Source organism: Lonchura striata, chromosome 6 (genome assembly GCF_046129695.1).
Source record: "Lonchura striata isolate bLonStr1 chromosome 6, bLonStr1.mat, whole genome shotgun sequence".
NCBI lineage: Eukaryota > Metazoa > Chordata > Aves > Passeriformes > Estrildidae > Lonchura > Lonchura striata.
This window is the reverse complement of record NC_134608.1, coordinates 44,462,211-44,486,645: the sequence shown is the minus strand read 5'-3', so window position 1 is coordinate 44,486,645 and position 24,435 is coordinate 44,462,211. Positions and strand designations below refer to the sequence as shown.

The 24,435-nt window shown below is 44.5% G+C and overlaps 1 protein-coding gene across 3 annotated transcripts in view; it reads right to left on the bottom strand.

Annotated features, from left to right (window-relative positions):
• LOC110484447 (USP6 N-terminal-like protein) overlaps window positions 1-24,435 on the bottom strand; it is a 75,495-nt gene that overhangs the window by 9,181 nt on the left and 41,879 nt on the right. For 2 of the 3 annotated variants that reach the window (XM_021555065.3, XM_021555067.3), the window contains 9 exons: window positions 20,875-21,158; window positions 15,868-15,941; window positions 15,262-15,347; window positions 14,397-14,436; window positions 13,579-13,659; window positions 5,655-5,762; window positions 2,615-2,724; window positions 1,983-2,031; window positions 802-922 (listed from right to left, as the gene is read on the bottom strand). In XM_021555065.3, the coding sequence (XP_021410740.2) occupies window positions 802-922; window positions 1,983-2,031; window positions 2,615-2,724; window positions 5,655-5,762; window positions 13,579-13,659; window positions 14,397-14,436; window positions 15,262-15,347; window positions 15,868-15,933 (661 nt within the window). In that variant the 5' untranslated portion in view covers window positions 15,934-15,941; window positions 20,875-21,158. Of the gene's footprint in view, window positions 1-801; window positions 923-1,982; window positions 2,032-2,614; window positions 2,725-5,654; window positions 5,763-13,578; window positions 13,660-14,396; window positions 14,437-15,261; window positions 15,348-15,867; window positions 15,942-20,874; window positions 21,159-23,255; window positions 23,394-24,435 lie in introns of those variants that run through there. The other variant, XM_021555066.3, reaches the window with a different exon arrangement.

Here is a 24,435-nt window from a genome sequence, read left to right as displayed (position 1 = left end):
CTATCTATAAACTCATCTCTCATCTCTTGCATCATCTGTTGAAGTTGGCTGAACAACAGGGTGCCCCTGCTACCTCCTCTTCACCCCCCTTTCCAGAGTCACCCCTCACCCCATGTGGGCAACAGGACTCTCAGACCAGCCCAGCTGGTCCTTCTCACCCAGCTCCCACTGCCTGCCTGCAACTTGGCTTGGCCAAGAGCTCTCCAAACACACCTCACTGCTTACCAAGGCTCAGAGAAAAGCTGAAGATGTTTGAACACCACAAGCTTGTTCAGTGCCCTGTAATCTAGTGGGACACATATTTAAGACTGCCCAAAGTTATCAAGCCATAAGGTTTAGCTCTCTGCCCATGAAATAACTCTCTGTGCATAGATTACTGCTAACCACAAGTAAGATGAAAGGATCTCTAATGTGTTTGAAGTAAAACAATGCATCACACATTTAGTGGAATTACATCTACATTTAGTGTGGATACTCTAGGATGTACTTCTGTGAGACTTCTTATAAACTCATAACCTTGAGTTAATTGATTGCCAAGGGCAAGGAACCCTGAAGGGAGTACAGCACTTCTGTGAAAATGTTAATTACCTGAGCACTAAAGCTCAGGTGGATAAAACTCTTTTTTTTTGATAAGAGCTTGTCTGCCTCCAAGAGTGAAGTTCAGTTCCCCAGTCGGGCAGCGCAAGTAGTTAAGCCTCATGCACTTTAATTAAACAAATATGTGACAAGAAACAAAGTTCTACTGACCAACCTGAAGAATCTTCCTCTGGCAGACACCCCCAGCCCCCAGCCCAGCCTTACCGTGCATGGCGTGGCACTGGTTGGTGAGCAGCTGTGCCAGTGCCCAGAACGCATCCTCTTCATTCAAGTACATCAGGAGGATGGCTGCAATCTGGCTCATCCCTTGGCAGTAGCTCACTTCCTGCAACAGTCAAGAGGGGCACATGTGCTGCCATGCTGGCAGAGCCTACCATAATGCTAAAGCTGCCTGTACTTCCCTCTCCTCTTCCAAGGTCTATCCCAATTCAAAGTCTTTACCATTTATGTCCAAATTCACAGCTCCCATATGCCTACAGCATCTACCACATCACTGACTCATGGAGTAGTTTGGGTTGGAAAAGGACCCTTGAAGATTATCTCGCCCAACCCTCCTGCCACGGGCAGGGATAGCTTCCACCAGACCAGGTTGCTCAAAGCCCCATCCAAACAGACTTTGAATACTTCCAGGAGAGGGCATTCACAACTTCTCTGAGCAATTATTTCCATGCCTCGCCAGTGTAAAAAATGTCTTTGTTACGGCAAATCTATCTTTGGGATGACAAACAGCATGTGGCTCCAATGCTGTTTTGGATTCCTTCAGCCATATGAGCACTGAAATAATTAAACAGTAAATAAATCTGGTAAACATTTATCTGGCATTTTTAAGGAGGGAGGCTCCTTAACTAACCCCCTGAACATATTCTAACTGTCCCCTCCTAGAGGTGGAGACAGTAGGTTCAGCTGCTAAGTTCAGCTTATTCTGCCTGTATCCTTCAGCTAAAAATTACTGGTTTGCTGTAGTAAATACGTGTTTTCAACAAGGATACCATTTAGTGTAAGACAAGAAGTCAGAAACATGACAGACTGCCAGAAAACTAGTGTTGCTGAAAAGCCAAAGGGCAATCCCTTGTTCTTTGCTGACACTCGCCCAAACTAAATCTGCCAGATGTCATTTACCAGGTGACAAAATAAACAAGGGAATGAAACAACTGTGGAAAGATTCTTGTGCTGCCTGAGAGTCTTGCAGCTCTCTGTACAACCCACTATTAGGATGTAAAATTGGAATTACCACTGGCTAAATAAGTATGCGTTTACTACATATATACACATACATGAAAATACGTATGTCTACACAAATATACACACTTACAAAGCTTTTCTTTTAAGTATATATAAATATATAAAGCACAATGCTCTTCATGTTAACTGGACTTACTACTTACAGTGTTATAAACCGAGTATGCTGACAGGACGTGGAAGAGTGCCTGTTGCCTGGGGAGACAAAAGGATATTAAAACACCTGAGCATGAGGTCTCCAGCTTCATGAACACATCAGTGCATACACATAGAGAGCAAAGATTCTGAAAACACCCATCTAGCTAGTACATAATGTTTTTGCACAGGACAGGGCTCACAGAACTGGAAAGCTCGTTCCTTGGAGACTGTGTAGGGCAGCCAGGTGTGACTTACCCCAGTGACAAAGTCATTTCATCAAACCTTTCCAACCCCATCTGTCATGAAGACCCCATCCCTCCCAGATCCTGATGGGCTCACTCCATCATCCCAGCCATCCCAAACCAAGTCTTCTGCAACTGTGAGCCTTAGGGGACAAGGCACTGCAACAGGCTGTTGCTTGGCTCAAGAACTGGGGCTGAACCTGCTCCAGTGTGGACCTCTCTGAAGAAAGAATCAGCAGCCCAGCACCTGTGGGTCACACTGTGTGGTGATGGTTTGAGGAGAAGACAAAGATGGCTTTTCTCTGAGCCAGGGGACTTCTGGCTGCTGATCCAGCTCATCCCTCACAAATGCACTGGCAGGACTGCCCATATAAGCCACAGAAGCCTTTGATACTCACTTCACTCCATAGCGATCCCGAAACATGATGTGGTTTCGGAAAGTGCGGTTAACATCCAAATCTATCTGCTTGATTTCTGATGAAAAGCTCTTTGCTTGTTCTTTCATTTGCTGGAAGGGAGAGGGGCAGACAAGAGGCAGGAATCAGACACCATCTCAGCCTGTACCTCTCTCCACACAGGGAGAAGGCAGGATTCCTGCAGCAGGAGTAGCAGTTTGAGAGCAGCACAGAGCTATCCAGAGCAGGGGACATTGATGTCCTCCAGTAAGCAGTGAACTGCAGCCTGGAGATGAGCCCCTGACCCCTTGTCTGTGCCACTGGCCCAGGGAGAAGGAGATGACCCCACACTCACATCCTAAGACAGCAGCAGCTGCCAACCCAGCCTTCACCCATCTTCCAATGCAGATACTGAGTTTTCAGAATCTAAAACCTTTATAATTCAATTCCTCTCTCATTTATTTTGATTTCTCTGCCTGGCTGGCTGCCTTAAGGATCTGCTGATCCTTAAGGAACCAATACACAAATGTATGCAGCACTCTCGGCTTTTCAGAGGCTCAATCATAATAAAATCCAAACTGTTATGACAGACTCTGTTATCTCCAACTACTACTTTCCCTGAAGAAGGCAGTTTCCACCAGAAAAGCAGTCCTGGAATATTCCCTTGGACTGGTACAAATTTTAAGAAACTGGCAGAGTCCAGAACAGAAGCTAAACTTAAAGCCAAGAATCCCCATGTTCCCCTCAGGCTAGCTAATCATTTAAGGCAGCATCACACAGAAAAAGGACTGAAGTCCACTGCAAAAAAATGGAAATTCAAATGAAAGTTTAAGACCATCTCAACCAATTGTGCCCTCAGAGCCCCAAGATGAAGATGCTCCATAGACAAATCTCACAGCAGTCCCATCTGCAACCATGTTCAGCTCTGTACTGCAGGCAAGGACCACTATGCTATAGCTAAGCATCTCATTTCACAGCCTTTAGATGCCACCAGTGATCATACCCTCCTCTAATGTCTCCAGAGTTAACTGCATGAAGAAAATACATTTTGTGACTGTCTTCAGGCACACTGAGATTCACCAGCAGGTTGGAGGCAGCAGAAATGAACAGCAGGCTCAATTTGCCTTGAGCCTAGGGTCAGGACCCCTCCTGGCTCACAAAGAAGACAGAAAATAGAACATCTGCACAGATACTTATCATCTGCTCCAGCAGCTGCCATCCTATGAATGCTTATCAGCCTGATACCAGGCACCTCCAGGCTGCTGTTGACCTCCCAAGGTGGCCACATCAGCTCTGGGGAACATCAGAAGGTCATTAGAACCCACATGTGTCTAGCACAGCCAACACTTAGGACGATCACAGCGTCTTGGGAATATTAACTCCAACCTTGAAAGCAGCTATATGGAGGAGCAATAGTATATAGGGGCTATTTTGAATTATTGCCTACACAGAACAAGTGAGGATAAAAGTGGTGATGGCATGAGGATCTGATGAACAACATAATTTCTCTGCTGCAAATACTGTGGTCTCTGTATCCTATGGCTCCTTGCCCTCTACAAAGCAGACAGACTACCTGAGAGAATATGACTATTCATGTACACTGGGTCACTTCAGTTCAAATTCTCCTGTTAAAGGCTCTCTTGTTTTCCCTGTCAGAACAACACAGAAATCTCCCAAAGACTGTAAATACCCTCCTTTAGGTATTTTTAAATCATTGCACATGAATAGCAGGTAGGTCACAGAGGACTTTGTCACCTCCATGCACCCAGCAGGCTTTACTAATTGTGCAGGCAATAAAAAAAGAAACACAGGATGGGTTATTCTCTTTTTCCCTAATGAAAATAACCTGGAGCTCCACAGATGCTCTGTCAAGCTCATTAGCACTGTGAGTACTGCAAGCTGGTGGCAGAGCAGAAGCTGGAGAGCTGGAAGTCCTATCCCAAAGACAAAGCAGTGAGTAAAAGCCAGGATGCTTCTGCTCTGCCTCATGGCCAATATGTTTCTCCTGCTGCCTTTTCAAGCTCCCTTCAAGCCCTCTGGATGCAGCTAATAAACCCTGGGGAGGCAGAGCATCATACCTACATGAAAAGCAAGCATGGAATGTCCCATGGTAGCCTTCAGGCTTTTGTACCATAGATTATGCCCCAGGGAGAAATGGGGTGGCCTTGGAACCAGTTCCTTCAGGACACAAGTCTGAGGCTTAGTTCCTTCTTGAAAGCAAAACCCCTCATCCAGGACCTGCACTGAGCCTCTCCTGGAGGAAATTAGGGGAGAGCTAATTACTGGTGGCAGGCAGCACCAAAGAAGAGGTAGATTACGATGATCTTGTAGGGGGTTTGCATCCAGCAAAGCCTATTAGCCCTGAAGCTCCTGTTTATTGCAGACCCCTCTGGAGCACAGATAAACTCCTTGTGACTTTCATTTGTTTGGATTGCTTCCCTGCCTGTGCAGCATAGCTTTGAGGGAGGGAGCACAATTTTAATCTGCATACTGGGAGAGCTTCCTTATCTGTGCTTACTGTGGTGAGCCCAGCCTGCCTTCCTCCAGCCCTGTGGCAACTTGCCAGTAGCATCCATGCTTGACTAACTATAATGAGTCTTAGCATCATCCTGCTTAGTAGGCAGGGATTTTTAGAAACACCTGTTGGAAGCAGTACTCGGCCTCCTGCCTCTGAAAAATAATTGTCTCCACAACACCTTGATCCTCACCCTGGTACATGATGCAAAATAAATCCTAACACAGGCTTGGAAAATAAGTTAATTATCCACCAAGGGCTTAAACACCCTGCCTATGGAAAGCTTTCCCTCACTCTTCCTGCATCTTTCTCTAAAGATGCAGTAACACTGACAGCAGCTTTGCTCCCAACTTCCAGCAGAATAAATGGAAGCAGGATATTATAGAAAGCAGCCAATTAACATGCTAAAAGACCCCAGCTTAATATAAACCCATGGACAAAGACTTGATACCCTTTGCATTTTCAGTCCTCATCAACCAATCTCCCTATCATCCTTCTCCTGCTGTCTTTGCCAGGTGGAGCCCCTACCTCATATTTTCCTTCATTCTCCTTCTTCATCTTCTCGACATCCAGCAGAAGTGACCAGACCTGGCCTCGCACCTGAAGCGGGATCCCTTTGTACACACGCCGGCACATCTGCAGGGAGGAAAACACGTGCAAGGTTAGCTGGGTCCTGCTGGTGGCAAACACAATTTCTCCATGGTTTGCTGCTGCAAATAATCAGCCATCTGAGCAGACACCCCAGGCAATCACTTCCTCTGCGTGTGCTGGCACAGAGAGGACATCTCCAACTTGATGGATGAGCCGAGTACCTGCATCCATCAAAGAGAACTACTCAGTCAAAATCATAGAACCAGAGAATCATAGAACAGTTTGGTTGAAAGGGACCTTACAGGTCATCTAGTTCCAACATCCTCGTCAAGCACAGGGACACTTTTCACTACACTAGACTGCTCATAATCCCATCCAGCATGAACTTTGAACATTTCCAGGGATGGGGCATCCACAGTTTCTCTGGACAACCTGTACCAGTGCCTCACCACCCTCACAGTAAAGGATTTCTTCCTTACATGTAGTCTAATCCTACCCTCTTTAATTTTAAAACTGTAGCCTCTTGTCCTGTCACTATCTGCCTGTGTGAAAAGTAATTTGCCTTTGTTTTTAAGAGCCCTCTTTAAAGTACTGGAAGACCACACTGAGGTCTCCTCAGAGCTTTCTCTGCTTCAGGCTGCTCTCAACTCAACCTGTCTTCATAGCAGAGAGGTCTTCGTTCACATCATCTCACAGATGCTTCTTCCCTTTTTCTTGTCATAAAGCCCCCATTAAATTTCAATGGAAAACAGAAAAGAAAAAAAAGCTTTTATTTCCAATTGCTGACTACTTCCATTAAAAGAAAAAGCTTCAGAAGAAAGAAAAATATCCTTTTCTGAATACTTTCCTTCCTTTCATTCATTCCACCTGTGAAAAGCCTTGCAGCTGCACTACAAAACCCACAGTAGCACTCCTCCAGATTCCTGAGGAACCTTGGGTACACTGAAGGACCAATGGCACATGTCTAAGCTCCAGCCATGGAAGGCATTTATGTTGCCTTATGCTCCCTCAGAACCTGGCAATTCCTTGGGAAGGGACAGAGGTGTCAGATTTCCAGTCATGGGAATAAGCTTGGAGCTTAAAAGGGCAGTGCCTGACCAGGCAATCAACTGGAGCTACTGTCACTGCCTGGTACAAATGCATCCAACCACCTTCAAAATCCCTCTACTTTTTCCATAGGGTACTCTGCTTCATGCAATTCAGGTTGATGCAAGAGAAGAACTGCAATCCCCAGGGAAGCACAAGATCCTAGTAGAAGTTTTGGGATGTGGGCCTGCCACATTGCCATTGCCACACCCAGCTGAACACCTGCTTCTCTTGCCTTTCCTTTCAGATCCACCTCACACCACCAGCTCTTTTATTTCCAACCTGACTTTTTAAGGTCAGTCTCTCACAAGGACATTAAGACCTTAATCATGGCACTGTGCTGGCTCATGGCCTTCATGAACACAAATGCTCCCATTTCCTTATTGTCTTCATGTCAGCATTGTGTCTACTGAGGGCAAGACCCAGGAACGGTGGTCGTTGTCCCAAAGACTTACAAGACCAGGAGGTAAGACAGGAGGTGGGCTTCAAACAGACATGTTAGGGGATAGCAAAGAACTAACACCACTATCCCATTCAAAAAAAGTATGTTAAATAACTCTGTAGTCTGTAGAACCAGGAGAACCAGATGTTTATGAGAATGCTTTTCCACTCCATTACAATAAATATTTCAGTATTTCAGCTGACAGAGAAAGTGTCTGCAACATATCCTGATCCTGAAAGTGTAATGGACATTCAACATTTAAAACACCATCCTCAGAACTCCCCAAATGCTTGCTCTGCCCCAAGTGTTGCTTAGCACCAGCTGTGAAGGTCCAATGCATAGTCAGAATGAAATCCTGCAGAAATCCTTTACCAGATCCTGCCCTTCCCTCTGTATGCACCAAATAAAAGCCACCCCCTAAAAGCAACCTCACCAGCAAGACATGCCCATGGAAAGCCACCATCCTGTTCAACTGCATCCTGCATTTCAAGTGGGACATCACTAATTCACCATCTGCACACCCAAAGGCTCATGTAAGGAGGTGCTTCTAAGGACAGCAAACCTTCACACCATGTGGGACAGATTGATCCCCACAGATTAAAGACCCATTTCCCAAGAGCCATTAAATCAGGATGAAAGAAGTGCAATGCATCAAGAGACACAAAGCAACAGGATTAGATGAACCACATTCCCAAAGTAGTAGGTGCAAAGAAAAGCCTGGCTCCTGCAAGCACTCATGCCTTTATGAAGCAAAAGCTGAGGCAGAATTAAGAAACTAGAATATGTACCAATTCTGACAAGGACACTAATTCAGAAAAGATTACTTATTTCCAGTGGATTACAGGAGACTGACTGACAGCTGCCAAGGCATATGATGATACTCAGGTGCATGGGAAGGAAATAATTTTGTTTTGAATTTCCAGAGCTGGTATTGTTGTACTTTAGTGAGTGCAACTCTCAGTGGTATATAGTAATGTCTCTAATGATTTTCTTTGCACAAGTGCTAGAGGAACAGAGGGAGGTACAAAACATGCTGAGATGGAACTGAAATGAAATGCCTTCCTGTTATTTATCCAAGGGCTTTCCTCCTCCCACCACCTCCAGACATGAAAGTGATAAAACCTCAGTGCTGTGAGTCACCCAGAAAAAAAATTAGCAACTTTTCTTCATCATGAAACCTGAAGGAAAACAGGGAAGTTACCATGTAAGTGGTATTTATGATGGGATGAAAAGACAGAGGTAAGGCAGCATGTGATTATAACTCCTGTACCACATGACAGTCAAAAAGAACCCTCAAGGTCACTCTCTTTGTCTCTTTATAAACTGCTCAGATGGGAAGAGAACACCTAAATCATGTCCCATGCAGGCTGACAGACCAATGCACAGGCAAGAAGAACAAACACCAGTCTGCTTCACAAAGGGAGATGCTGGTGGTCAAAGCAATGGCTCGAGACACTGTAGAAAGCCTTTGTCAACCAAGGACTGAAACCACAGTGTCTAAAACTTGCTCCAGGTTTTGCCATAGGACCATCTTCCCTCTCCAGGCTTTAACATACAAAGCTCATGGCACAGAGGCCATCATCACCCCATCCCTATTGCTTCCCTCCCTATGTATTTTCTCCGAGGTAAATGGGATGAGGAAGACTATGGAAGTAAAGACTTGAGCTCCATTCTCCTGCACCAGCGATCTCCTCTGAGAAGTACCCAACCAATTGTTCCAGGTTCTTGAATATGAGGGATGGAGTGCCTTTAAAGACAGAACATCTTTTTACAGTAGTAAAGACAGTGAAATTAAAGACGATTTGGGAGAAGTTCGTTTTTGAAGCAGAATACACACATTGCAGTTCACCTTCACACTTTGGAGTCTGTCACTGTTAACGCTTCAGCCATGTCCACGGATCACCCGGAAGAGATTGCAGAAGCAATGCCCCAATTTTGGGTATGCATGGTGATATCCCTTTCAAGCCTTTCCATATATCCAGCATATGTCTCCAACACCCTAAAGTGGGGGCAGTCCTCCTTCCTCAATTCCTTTAGGACTCAGAGTGATCCTTCCAAAGAGAAAGGACTTCTTCATATCCTCTACCAGTGATGCACCAGAGGAACTGAGCTGTGCAAATTCTCACCTGGAGTGGAGAATTTCCTCTTAGAAACACGTAATCTATTGACTGATGATGTGGCCATGCAGGATGCTTGGCAGACTGGACATCAGCATGCATGGCTTTCTTTCCATATGATTAATGATTGCTCCCAACTCAGCTGTTATGCCTGCAGTTAGAGCCTATGCAGCTATTCCTGATGGGGTACCAGCAAAGCAGGGGCAAATTTAAATCCTAAAGCTGGTGAGCCATGGGCAGACATTTACAGTTATTGCCCAGGCTTCCTTTGGAGGAGAGGAAAATGCTATCTGCCTTTCCAAAACAAAAAAAAAAAAAAAAAAAAAAAAAAAAAAAAAAACCAAACCAAAAAAAAAACCAACAAAAAAAAAAAAAAAAAAGGCAAGCCACCCTGCAACTCCCAGACACAACCCCCTTTCCTTCCCATGGCATTTGAGGCAGGAGATCTGACTTCAGCCAGCCCTGGCACGACAAACGTCTGCTGGCTGTCCCCAGCATTAGCAGACTGTTTGCTCTTGGGGGTTTGTGTCAGTCCATACAGATCCCTGATTCATCCTAAACCGCTTTGCTGGCATGCACTGGATTAAGTGCTCTGCACTCCCGTGACCTTAGCAGAGACAAGGCTTCCCTCCTGCACAAAAGCAGGCTTTGCCTAAAAACAGGCATCTATGACCAAAGACATCCCTCACTAAAGGTCCCATCCCACAAGGCCAGCAGCAAGATGCAGCTTGCAAATGATGCAGAGGTCATATCCTCCTCCTATGACTGATGCTTCTGGCTGAAATCCATTTCAGAGCTATGATGAATAAATTATCCCACTGTTGCAGCACACACAGCACAGCCTTTTTTATCAGCAAAACTGTGCTGCCTGAACTGTATAGATTTTTACATGGCACCAGCCATTTCCTAACCTTCCCAAGCAGAGTCAGGCTGGTATTTAAACTTGGGTTCAAATCAGCACTGAAGAGAACATGTGAGCCTCCTTGTGCTGAACATTGAACAACACAGTTTAGCACTTTGCAGGTTTGACATACCTTAACTCTGTAAAATAATGTCATCCTTTCATGGACTTCTTTATTTTTGTACCCTTTCCCTTGTGGAAATTCAGCCAGAAAAAGGCATCATTGCATCATTCTAACCCCACCCATATGAGGAATTGTGCTGAGTGCCACTCTTTGCTGATCTTGAAATTAAATCAGATTGTTACAAAATGTGTCTAGAACAAAGCTGGAGACAGATCTAAGGCAATGATGAGCACAGGGAGCCCCAGGGCAATACTTTAATTAAGATAATCCTATTTGTTGCTCATCCTGAAACAGGTTATGCCAGAAATTATTTCAGTTCCTAGCCAGGCCATTCTAGGCAAGGAATGTAAAAGGTCCCATTCTTTTTATTCAGTCTTATTTCCAAAAATCTGTGACAGTCACAAGACCCAGACTGCCCTGAGTAGCATGTAAGGATGCACAAAGGCTGCAGGTGGGGGAACAAAAAGCCAAACCTGCTGCTCTCTGGTGGTGGCTCATGCCAAGGATCTGAAAAAGCTGCTTTCTTGACCACTGACAGGTGGGCTGCTTAGGGATCAATGCCCTGGATGGATACACAACCTCACCCCTCCTGCTGACATTTCACAGCACAGAAGATGAGACAACAACCTAAGCCTTGATCAGATACTCAGATGCTGCAAAACACAAAGGCTTGCTTGCTAAGTCCTTCTTTATAAAGGACTAGATATGATCAGATGTCTGCAGCTCTAATACATGAACAGGGACTGAAAAGGTTGGCCCTTAAGTCCAGGAAGTCTTAGTCTGGAAAATAAGTTTGGTTTCTACATCATTCAAGCAGTCAAAGTCAGGGCAACATCCCTTTGATACTACTTGCGGTTCCTGCAACAAGATTTCTTTCCCCTCTAATAAAGCACAGCATATCAAAATTAACATCAAAGGGAAGATTCTTGTTTTCAATAAGAGGATTTTTTCAAAGATGACACCTTAGTCATTGTTAAAATAACACAGAATGGCTGTCTTGTGACATTCATGTCAGCCAAGTGATGAAAACAAACCTGAAGGAAACATGCAATGCCGATGTGGCAGCCTGAGTGCTCAGAAAAGGAAAAAAACCAACCCACTCTGCTTTAGAAAAATCTGATCAAGGGCTTGTCACATTTACTTTAGCTAGAACAAAACACATAGCCTCTGACGTGACTGCGATCCCAGCATAAGGTCCTTGAAATGCCACAGTTGAACTGCATCCAGCTGTGGCAGCAGGAATATCTGAGAAGCTTCCATGCTCCTGACACAAGAGCATGGGGTTTCACATCTAGGTATAGGATACAACCTGATTTTACTTTTTTTATTAAAAGAAGGCACACTTCTTTTGTGCCTCTTGGAGTCTTTGCATTTAACAGTGTGTGGCTGCTACAGACTTCACAGCCTGCACTTGCCTTGGTGCCAGGCAATGGGTGTTAGGCTGGACAGGACTGAAACCAAAGCTCCTTTCTACTCCCCAGGGTCACCAGACTGTTCTTTCCCTGCTTGGGGCCAAGCACTGCTTTTCTCTTTGCTGGGAGAGGGGATGGCCATTTCCGGTCTCCCAGCATGGGACAATGCCATCTCTGTGTCCAAGAGTCATCAACCATTTACAGGCTGTTATTCATAACATCCTTTATTCTACTACAAGAGCTTTCTCATTTTCTGACTTGAAGACCCTCAAAACCCACTTGCCAGTCTGACCCTTCACCAGCCAGCAGATCTGAATGGCATCAATTACAGTGTGCTTAACACCCCCGGTAATTATCAAGGGAAATCCAAAACAGACAGGTATCAGATTGCTACTGCTCCACAGCATTCATGCTGGATCCTGTCTGTCTTCACCATCTGACTCAGGAAAGCCAAGGTGTGCTAAAAGCACTCATCATTACCCACACCAAACACCCTCCAGGACCTGAAAGAATTCCCTGTACCCCACTGGAATTTGGCGGTTTACCCACAAGGTCACGCACCAATTAGTGCTAACTTCTAATTAGAAAGAACCAAGTCACAGGAGAACCTCCAATTTTGCCTCTGGAGCAGCACTGATTAACAAAGTAATTAGAACAACCCTGAAGTGAACAGAAGGATTATAAAAGCCCAAGCCCACCTCTACCCCATCCCTGCTGCCATTAAGGTGATTATATTTCTGGGGTGGCTTTTTTTGGTTTTTTTGGGTTTTTTTTTAAGAGTGAGACTACAGCTGGTCTTTGGCTGGCTGAACTGGACATGACTCCTGACAGCTGGGCAAGGAGGATGCTCTGTTCAATGTTGTCCCTATAGCTATACAGATATTCTTCAGGTATTTCTTTCTACTTAGTGTTTTTAATCAAGCTCAAATTTTTCCCAAGGACGAGCTAGAAGCAGTCCAGCCAAACACCCCACTCCTGCTAAACACGAAGGCTGCAGAGGCCATAGCAACAAGGTCATGCCAGGCTTCAGCCCTCTCCTGTGCATAGTGCCACAAGCAGAGCAGGTCAGACACAACACTCCCTACCCATCAAGGGTCTTGCCATTAGGTTCAAAGGATTTTTTGTTTCAAGAGGTTTGTAAGAAGAACATATAACAGATACTATTTATTAAAAACAATTCCTTTTTGAAGTGGTGTTTGGTGCAGAGTCCATTTTAATACCAAAGCCAAGACATAATGTTGGTGTCTCCATCCTTAATTTCCAGACAGATGTACACAATGTAATACCTAAGTGGCTTCTCAGAGGCACAGCTAGGAGCAAAATACAAAATCTAAGTATTGTTCTAGAGAAATAATTCTTCCCCCAGGGAGAATTACAAGGAACATCAGCTGGGCTGTATCAGTCACAGCTCCCACATCATTTCCAGGAAGTGAAAACACCAAAGAGACCGCTGGCATGCACTGCCCTCTGCTCTCACAGGGCAGGGAGCCAGCTGGGCACATGAACATCCCTGCTGTGCTCCTGCTTGCACAGGTACAAGTGCAAAAATGGCAGCAGCATTTAGGAAATCCTTTTTAAAGCTGTGTGAATCAGAACAGAACTTTTACCTCGACTGGTAACCCAAAAATTTCTAGGAAAGCTTTAAAATATGAAAGACTAACAAGTACAATCAGGCAATGATCCAGAGATCTGTTTTTCCTATTGACTTTTTGAAAGCCTCACGCATCACAAGGCTCCATCACACCCACCCTTCCAGACATACACTCTTTACCTTCTTACCTTGTCACTGTTTCTGTATTTGCCCCACTTCTTCAGCATCTTAAGCCACTTGTCCACACGTTCTATTTCCTGCTGTTTTTGCTGGCACAAGGGAGAAGAAAATACAAATTTAAGAAAAAAAAGCCCTGGGAGATGTCTCTTGAAAACACAACACTTCATTCTCTTAGGTTTAAATTTCTATGCAAAGACCTCACATCAGGGATGGGAATAATCCACAGGTGCATGCAGAAACTTGTAATTTCAGCATTTGGTAATTAAAAGCAGCATTGGTGAAAATGACAAGACACACAAACTTAACATAGAGAAAGCATTCCCAAGAGTATTCCCTGACAATAAAAATCTTTGCAGGTCCAGCTAGACTCAAATCCTATCACTGTATCAGATCAGAAGAAATGTGATTCAGTCCCATTTAGCAGGGTCCTACCAGAGGACATGCTCCCATCTCAGGGGAGATGAGGACAGAAGTGATGGTTGGTTACCTGTTACCTACAACTTCCACCATCTTCCCTTGCACATGCAGTCCCATTTAAGAGCCACAGCTGCTGAGCACTGTGTCAAAGCAGAGGGAAAAGCCTGATATTGTTTTAAGAGGTGCTTTTTCAGTGCCATGTGGAGGAGGAAAGTTGTCTAACTCAGCAAAATAAAAGCTCCAACAGCTGGGCATCGTGCAGAGTGCCCACATCTGGGAGAGCATCAGTGACCAGTGGGTGCTGGCTGCCTGCTTTGCTCTTACTTGCTCGTTTCCTCAAAACACATCCCCTCCCCAGCTGGTGTGAAAAGGATGCCACATCCATGATGACAGAGCTGGCAGCTCTCACCTTCTCCTCCAAGGCGGTGCGGGTTGGCAGCTCCTGCTCGCTGGAAAAGCAAGGGGTCACTGGTTACTCCATGGGCAAGAAAGGGTGTGGGGGAACACAGGATGCTGCAGCTCACTGACCACCTCAGACACTTGAGGAGTTATGTCCTGGGGACTTTATGCCCTTCCTACAGCTGTCCCCAGTATGAAAGAGGCAGGGGAAGCACCATCCAAAATCCCACCACCCAACAGGAGGCTCTGGGAGTAAAAGAGCTACTGTATGTAACTGGAAAACCTGGGCACGTATCTCCTCTTCAGTACACACGATCAGCAATTTAAAGGGTGGGGAAGCAGAATTTCTGGACGGCAATTGCTTAAAACCTCCCTCCTGCACACAAAACACCTACTATTGTAACTTATGTTAAGAATCAGAATAAAAATAATTCTATTTAAGCATTCTTCCCAGGCACAGTGTGTGTAATTCATATACACCTTGGTTAGGGTGGATATTTCCTAAGGGAACGAAAGACAACCTTGTCTGGTCTCTTCCCATACCCCCCTGAATCATAAGGTGCAAACACAAGGGCCTCTCCCTCTGTGGCACACCATGGAGGCACAGGAGCACCAGCCTGCACCTTCTAATGCCAGGCTTGTGGTAGGAAAGAATTTCTGAGCCTTGTCTTGCAGCAGATTCAAAGCATCAGTGCCTGGACATGCACAGTTGAGGAAGGAGGCCCATTTAGTCTTTCCTCCTGCATTTGGGACTGATCAAGCCAAGCCACAAAGCAGCTTGTGGGAGAGATGCTGGGCCAGTCATACTCCGTGCAGAAGGAAGGTCCACACACACACACAGGCCAGAGAGGAAAGGAGAGGGCAGGAGGACTTACTGCAGGAATCCAAACCGGTCTGTAACTTTGTAGAGTGTGAAATCAGCATCTTCCCATTGGTCAATCTGAGCTCCTTCCTGTCTGCCCTGAAAGCAGAAAGGACACCTGTGAGCTGGTCCCAGCATCAGGAATACCTCAGTGCCTGCATCCTGCACCCAAAGCCCATATCCCTCTTTCCTGAATCATAAAAGGCACAGAACTAGGAGAGCAAAACCTGCACTAAATAGCCAAATTCAAGACAGAGAAAAATGCCAAGTTCAGCCTATCCAGCATTCCATGTTACCTCTGCCAGAGGCTGGGGAAAGCTGTACATCAGAAAAAACAGTGCTGTTGGGCATAAGCCATACTTGTATTAAGGGAGCACTGAAGCACCGGAAACTCAGCACCTTTCAGTACCTATGCTGACCACAGGTAGGACCCTCAATAAACACCAGGGATGTAGTAAGAGGGGATGTATAGGAAGGGAGAGCTGGCATGAAGCCTAATGGCAAGAGGGTTACTGGGCAATGCCTGCAGGGAGGCAAAAGTTCTAATTTGATGCATTCCTAATTGATGAAAGAGCTTTAGCCTCAGCCAGCATGCTGGGGAGAGGCATGAGGCTGGTACCTTCTCATATTTGGCGACGATTTCTGCTTTTTCCTGGGCTATTAAAGACTCTATATCCTTCTTCATATCAGAAGCTGTAGGGAAAAAAAAAAAGCAGGAGGGAGGGGAAAGGAGATAAGTAAATGTGTACACGGCATGTGAAATATTTTAGGAAAGTGCTAATACAAAAAACGTTTGCTGACAATTTTAGCTTCCAGCTATATCCCACAGCTAAAATTAGGCTGAGGTTGCACAGCTGCTGTACAGAGACTTTGTGGAGCTTGCCTGCACGCAGCAGGACCGCCAGCTCCCTGCTCCCTGCACTGGGACAGTGCCCAAGCTGAGCAAGGAGGGGGTCTTGCCTTTGTTCTCAGGCACACACATGGCAGTGTGAAAGACATGGCTTTTAAATCAAGACACGCAAACCAGCCACAGAGCGCTGGCCCAGCACAGAACAGGCGCCAGCCGGGCGCTCCTTGGCGCAGCATCCACATGGATGACAGCAAACCACCATGCTCCTGCCCCACCTACGGATGGGAAGCCAGGAGGGGCATCCAAATCAGATTTAATATTAAAGAAGAAACTGAAAGAAGGTTTTGCCTACTGAAATGTGCATGAGACAAGTGAATTAGCCTCTAGGTCATTACTTTTTGTATACAATTCCAAAAGGAAACAACACAGCAGCAAGATATTCCCACCTATGCTGAGAAGGACCAATCTTGGTCTAAGCAAGACCTATTCCAGGTCCCTGGCACTGCTCTGCTTCATTGCTCTGCTTCATCCCATACACATACCTATGAGCAAAGTAGGTTCCCACATCAAACATCACTTGGGTGTTGTCCTGTACAAACCCAAAGAAGCATCCTTCCTGTCAAGCCATAACTGGTCCCTCATGCACCAAAGGTGGAACACACCAAGGAGAAAATGTGGGCAGACAAAACCTCCAGGGAAGGGGGTTATATAATCAGGGTTCTTCCATGACCCATTATCAGACAGCAGCACAGGCAAGGCACCACTTTAGACACATCCATTCAGACACTGGAAAAATGCAAAATCTTCACATTCATGCCAGGAATGGGTGTATCTTCCCCTCTTATTGACTCCACAATCAAAATAGAGCAAGGACAGAAATACTGAAGTGCATTTTGTTCTTTTATTTTTCCAAGCTGCAGCTCCTACTTCAAATGTAAATTTTGATCAGTACATTTTAATCACAGCTTAATTTTCCAGCGCAGCAAGGTCTGAATAACTGTCTCACCGTGTCACCTAATATTTCTTCATCTCCTCCTTCTCACATCTCCTGTGAAGCTTATAGGCAATTTCACTCCCCCAATTCTGACTTTTTTGTTCTTGTTGTTGTTATGGGGCCAAAAAAATCCCAGTAATGTCTTTTACATGCTGCTAAAAATACAAATATTCCGCAGGCTACAGGGGAAAATAAACTGTACGTCAGATTAAAGGGGCAATTTTTCAAGACACTTATAAAGTGAAAGCTATTCTGGACATCTCTGACCACACTCTAAGAAAATAACAAAGGAAGATCAACTTGGTACCATGGGAGGATTTACACAGCAAGAACATATATATTTTGGCATTCACCTCTGCAAAAGCCTCTCTTCAGCCAAAAACACCAGACTTGTGCAAAGGAGCCAGTTTTTAATCTCATGCCTGGAATATGCATATTTGTTTTCTCTTTCTATAACAGTGCAAAAGTCCAAATTTAGGGAAAAAATTGAAAGCAGAGAAAATGGTTACTGGCAGTGGGAAGGATGGAGATGGCAAGTGGCTTCACCAGCCTTGGGGTGTGACCACAGTGCTGCTGCTTGGGAGAGCACAGAGACGGTGCTGTGCTCAATGAGGCGGTGGTCAAAGTACTCTGGAGAGGGAACAGAACATAGCTTAGCTCAGTAACAGCATATATTGAATAGGGGTATTTTTATTATTCCATTCTGCACATGCTCAAACTCCAGAGTAGTTTTGACATCATGATGTTATATAGCTTTTGCTTGAGGGAAATGATACCTCATGTACTGAGATCTATTTTCTGAAGGATTTGATGAAACACATCATTTTTTTACTTGATGTAAACAGGCTTCCTATAAATAGGAACAGGCTGTACTGTACCTGCCATGCTTCTTCATATACCTATGTATGCTACATACCTTCTTTTTTTTTTAATACAGCACTCAAATTAGTTTCTCAACCCTACCACCCAATTTTCTCCTGAGAGCACTGTATTTTCTTAGCAAAGAGATTTTTTTTTCCATGACAAACACACAAGATGAAGCTGCTATGAACAGTAATAGTAAGAAGATGTGTACTATGCAACAATGGTATTAGATAATTAACTAGGATATAAGCAACAGAAAGCCCTGAACTATGCACATTTAAATTCAACCCCAAAACAAAGTTATGAACTAGCTCCTTTTGAAAATGAGTTGAAAATGTCCACAGTCTGTCATCTGACACTAACACTTGCAGCTTCCAGTCAACAATTTAAGGAAGTAAAAATTAATACCAACTACAATCAGCCTAAAAATGTTTAATGAAACTGCACATTACTGCCAACCCGCATTGAACATTATCTAGCTATCAGCCAACCTGAAATAAAATACCCAATTTTTGAATGAAAGCAACTTTCCTTTAATTAATTTACCAGCTGGAATCTCAAATATTGGTAGCAAGAAGAAAGCATCTACATAAAAAATCCAAGACTTCATGTCAAAATTGTTCTCCATAAATCAGATTTACTGTTATACCCTTCCCAAAAGCCCCATATTTTTCCAGTCAGATGTGCCAAACTCCCATTTCCCCACATGGGATACCACCTGCCAGGACCAGCCTGGTTGGGAGAGGGGAACCTCTGTCCACAGCCACCAGCCCAGTTCTGCAGCCCTGCTCACTGCCCAGGAGAACTGAGCATTTCTCATGGCCCAGCAGCAGTGCTCCTTGTGACACAGCCCAGGACACACACACGTGTCCTGTCACCCCCAGCCACACCACCATATCTCACGCTTACCAATTCATCAGCAATCACCCTGCTGGTACTTGACAGGTGGGCTTTTGAAAATGAATATATCAGTAAAATCTCTTCTTAGGAAACACAGCATAGCAATATGTTCTCAGGCTCAGCCTGGATCTGAGGATATTCTGGAACCCAGCTTTTAAATAATTTGTACTGTAGAAAAGTATCTACTCAAGCCTAAGATTAAGATTAAGACTACATGTTTGTAGTCAGTTTCTCTTTGGTGGAAGGTCATTGAAAAAGCAGAAATGGGTTTAGGTAAATGTGTTCTCATTCTGACTGTGTCCACTTTAAATATTAGAGACTGCTGCTAGGAGAAGAAAAAAAAGGCAAGTTTTGACACACTGTACTTCACTAACACTCTGGCCTCTATCAGAGTGAAACTACTGCTGTAGAATAAAGTAAAAAAAGTACATACTACAGTCATACCCACCAGTGCTGAAACACAACAAGTCACCGTTCCTGTTTCATGTTCTATTTTAAAAGCATATATTTAAACACAGCATTTTATGTCTTTAGCCATCTATGGTATCAGCCTGCAATTTTTGCTTTAGGGGAACAGTTTTAAAGGAAAAGCATATACATCTTGCTACCACTCACTTGTAAAGCTACTACTAATTCTAACAGTGACTCACACACTTGTACGCCCTGTAATAAACCTGGCCATGCAGAGCAGTGAAAGCAACTAAAGCAAGCTGTGAGAAGTTGAGTAAGTCCCATCAGAACTTTTTAAGTGCATGGAACAAGCACCTTGACACACTTCAAACCACACAGGCTAAGGGTTTGAAGCAACCTGCCCATCCTGGCTGCCTGGCAGAACATGGGGGGACAGTCAGCAGCTGCAAGCCAAGAGGAGCTGTCATCAGAGGCTCTTTTCCCACATTCTTAAAGCCTTTCAGAAGCAAAGCCACAGCATTACACCATTGCACATACCTACCACGCATTGCCAAAGTGAGCATGGCTTTGGGACTGCTCCACCACAGCCTGAGGAAACCTCAAAGCCCCACAAGGCACTCAGGAGGGGCTGTGGGCTGTTATAGGTGGGCACGGGCACGCCTGGCTGTGTGCCCATGAGTTGACAAGCCAAGGAGGAAGTGATGGCCATGTGCTGCTGACTGCAGGGAGAACTTTTGCTTCATGAGAACCAGCCCCATGCAGAAGTCAACCTGCTCCTGAGGCTGTGGTGCAAGACAGGCCAGCATCTACTCCAGAATGGACAACATATTCAGTGCACTTGTATTGAGGACTTCTGCTGATCCCCATGGGCAGATTCTCTCTCATTAACAAACCCAGACTGCAAACATCCTAGCCAGCACCAGCTTCAAAACACGTCACTGGACTGTGCATCCCTGACCTTAGCTTGAATCCGGCACATGATTACATCCCCGTTAACAGAAAGGAAATCAAGACCTGCACTCACAAAGTGAATTACGGCTTCAGGAATGAAATTACTATCAAGCAAGATTAACCAAGAAACAGGAGATCCTGTTTGCTTATTTATTTCCTTGACTACAACTCAGGAGAACACAAGCAAGCTTTTTTGTTTGTTTGTTTTAAAAGCATAAGAAGCACCAAGCCATCTGAATTGCAGGAAGGTTTGTTTTAACTGTCTTGGGGTCTTTGAAAATAACTGCACATAGATCACTTTAGATGAATCACAGATGTGCTACAGAAAATTCAAATTATCTCCTGTCCTAGTAAACTTGCATTGTATCTCAAACTGCACTGGATGTTGCATTGGATAAAACCACAGTCACCTCCCTCAGCAGAGGTAGTGGGAACACCAAGGAGAACCCTCCAACTCACTTTGATGCCACCAGCAATACCCCCAACAAGCCAGAGCAAACAGCATTATTGTAGATGAGATCGTGCTGATTTACTAGCATATGTAACCACTGTATATGACAGCTCTCACTGTGATTCTCATTTGCTCCAGAGCCAGTTTATGAATTTGGACAAGACAAGATGAAAACAAAACAGAGCTCCAAGAAATGTGCCCTTACCTGAGCCTTGTATCAGGTTCCAAGATTCATCAGTTCAGCTGGAGTTGTCCACTCCCCTGAAGGCATCTACCTGGCAGGAGCCAGTTGTCTCTGCTGCAGGGTGGCGAGGACCCCCAGTTGCCACAGCCCACTGGTCAAAAGCCCTTTGGTTCACCCACACCGCCCCAGCTTCACGTGGCTGGTCTCCTCCACCCTCGTCCTCTGGCACGTGAGAGCTCACTGCAGGTGGCTGGGAGAAGAGGCAAGGCAGGAGGAAATCCACACTCTCTTGTCCCGCAGGCTCACTGCAAAGGAAATAAGAAGTTGATCAGTTTTCCAGTTCTGGCACAGCAAAGGCACCATCCTTTACCACAGGGGTCTCTGAACACAGAGGAAAGGCAGGTCCCTTTGGAGCTGGTGGGGAAGGAATAGACTGTAACTGCAGGGCATACAATGGCAGAAAGTAAACTATGCTTGTATGCATTGCAAAAAAAAAAAAGCCTTAGTGTGGTTTTACTTGCCATTTTCCACCCTGGTTAGGTCCCACGGTTTCCCATGAAGGTCTGAGAGCCCAACCACCTTTATACCAGCAGGCAGGTTGCACTGGTCACTCAGCAGGCAGAAGATGTCCCCTACCCAAGCCAAAGCCACAGTATTACATTCTACTCCAGCTAATCTAAGATTATGTTGCCCCCAAGAAGGACTGCAATGGAGGGTTCAGGCCATTCCTTCAGGACTTGGGTCAGGTTAAGACCAAGACACATCACTGATATGCATAGTAGAAGAGCTGGCTCCAGCTGTGCCACTTGAGGCACCTTCCAGCACTGGCAATTCTCCTTGATACATCCAAACAGCTACACAGTCCAAAGGACGGCAAAGCCCAACACAGAGCTATCACTTAGAAAAAACAACTTTTTAGTTGTCACCTTCAGCAACTCAGAGAAGCAACACACTAATTCCACAAGTGTGAAATCAAGACAGCATCCCAAAGCAGGACACTCTGCTTGAAGTCAGCAGGCACTGGGCAGAGGAAGCATGGCTCACTTGTGTCATGGGCTGCCACTTTAATAACACCACCTCTCTTCCAATCCCCCTCACAAACACCAGCAAATGGACTTTACCACACAATCCCAAGCTGTCCTGTGCTGAATTTCCTTGTTGTCACCCCTCCAGCACCCAGACACAACGGCTTGGAGGCCCTAAATTCCAGAAGGCCTCACACCCTTTCAGAGGTGTCCACCATTATTATCAAGCAACCCATTACACAGACTACATTTCATATATGTTATCACCTAGTAGGTTATAATGTGTCTTACACACATTAAATGCAGATTATAAACATTTGCCTCTATTCTCCCAATTTGCACCAAGCTTTTACGGTACAATTGCAAGCTGCGGTGACGATAACAACACTTTGCTGCTAGACTACAGCAATATCAAGAAACCCAAATACACTGGCCAAGTCTTTTCGTTATAGAAATAACTAAAAAGCCATGTAAGCCTGCAACTATATGCTATCCACCTCCTCAACATGAGCAGCACTAGCAATAAATAAAACCTCTCTGAACTCTCTTCCCACCATCCCTTTTCCTTTGCTCCTAGTACTTACACCTCACTCTCATTCTCACACACATTTGGTGCTGTTCCTTGGCGCTCTTGTTCCCAAGGATGGAGATGGGAGGAGATAAACAGGAGAGCTGATAAAGAGATTTGGTCTCTTCCCTGCTTATGGCTCAGTAAGCCCAGCCTTGGTGCTTCTGCCCAGCTCAGCTGTTGCAAAGTCAGAGGATGCAGCTTTAGACTAAACCCTCTGTACAAAGCAGTGAGTCTATAAGCAATTCTGTCAGCTGCTATTTTTAGACCTCACAGGGAATAAAAGAGCACCCAAATATTTTTAAACACCTTTTAAAGTGAGCTCAACTTCTAGAGACAACAATAGCCCAAAAAAATCCAGACAAAGGACTGCACAAAAATCAAAGATGCATGAGTTATTTTTTAAAGCATAATTATTTAAATTATTTTTCATTTGAAAAAGATAAGCAAACTGAAGAATGCAAAGGTCCACATGCTTCTTTTGGGAATTGAAGATTAATTTTCTCTCTGCATTCCATCCTTTTTTTATTCCAGTGTCCATAAAAAGGGAAAAAAAGAAGAAGTCAGAGGGGAAAAAAAATTCTCTTTTTTTTGGGTGATGCACTGACCTGGAAGGGAACTCTATCAACACAGAGCTTAGTAACTGGCTTCTTCTGTTTACTTAAGAATGGAAAAAGCATTTCTTTAACCATAAACTAAAGGAAGCTACGATGATGGCCATTCTCTACTTGGACATGCATTCCTCCTAAAACACTATATTTTATTCTTTATGGTACATGTAGGAACACTACAGGACATGCTATTCTTACCTTGTCATTCTTGCCTCCAGCTATACTTGGCAATTTTGGGTAAGCTAAAGGCTCCTTTTGCTATTTAAAACTCTCCCTGGTTCTGCCTTGGTGAGGCACAGTCAGCTAGAGGCCACCTACCCCCAACATGTGCCCAAAGCAGCAGGGTGAGGACACGTGTCCTGGCTGATACCCAAGATGTCACCCTGGGCACTGTGGAGCTAGTGATGTTCCCTAGCCAAAACCAAAGGAAAAAGGATGTAAACATAACTTGCTATGCTGCCAGCACCCTGTGCTCTCTTTGGCACAGACACGCAGCATCTTTTTATAAACACATACAAGGAAATAACAAATGTACCATTATATAAAGTTGCTGGTACAGCCAATGAAATAAAAGAGTAGGAAGTTAAAACCCCACTAACAAGATGCAGTTTGTGAAAAACTTGTCCAAAATAATTATTGAGGCAAATTATTTGTATGCTGCAGATATATAAGTTGAGTTGAAGTGAGACCTGTAATGTGTGTCTTACACTGCTTTTCAGAGCCTCTGGCTTCACCTCTTTTTCAGGAGAGAGGGATCTTCAGCCATTAGCCTGACCCCAAGTAATGCCCAGCCCCTAGGAACCACCCTCATTCCTTCAATCACTTTAATGAGTTTAATCAGCTCATACTGCCTCCAAATACAGAACCTTTGCAGGAAATTATTTGTCTTTGGCAGCCTCTGTAGAGGACACTCCCTGACCATTTTACTGGCAGTATCCTGGACTTGCATTACCTTCAAACAGCATCTCCAGATGCTAATGCATGAGCTTTTATTAACTTGTTTTCTTCTATCAAAACCCCATGCAAGCAAATCCAGTAATAGAAAACTTGAGGGAAACAAGAAGTATTTGATCCAACACTGGAAAGTACTGAGAAAACGTCTCCCAAAGCTTTTTTTAACAGCCTTGGAACTATATGCAGGATAGCATTAGGACACATAATTTAAGTTGTACTAAAGGAATCTTTTTAATTACAACATAACTTTTTCTTTTTGCTTGTTGTTAACTCCTAAAATCACACCAGCTTAAGATATACAATTTTTTTTTTTTTTTTGGTGCATGTGTGCAAACACAACATTTTATTAAAATCATAGAATTATAAAATGGTGGGGGTTGGAAGGGACCCTGGAGATCATTTCATTCCCAACCCCCATGCTAAG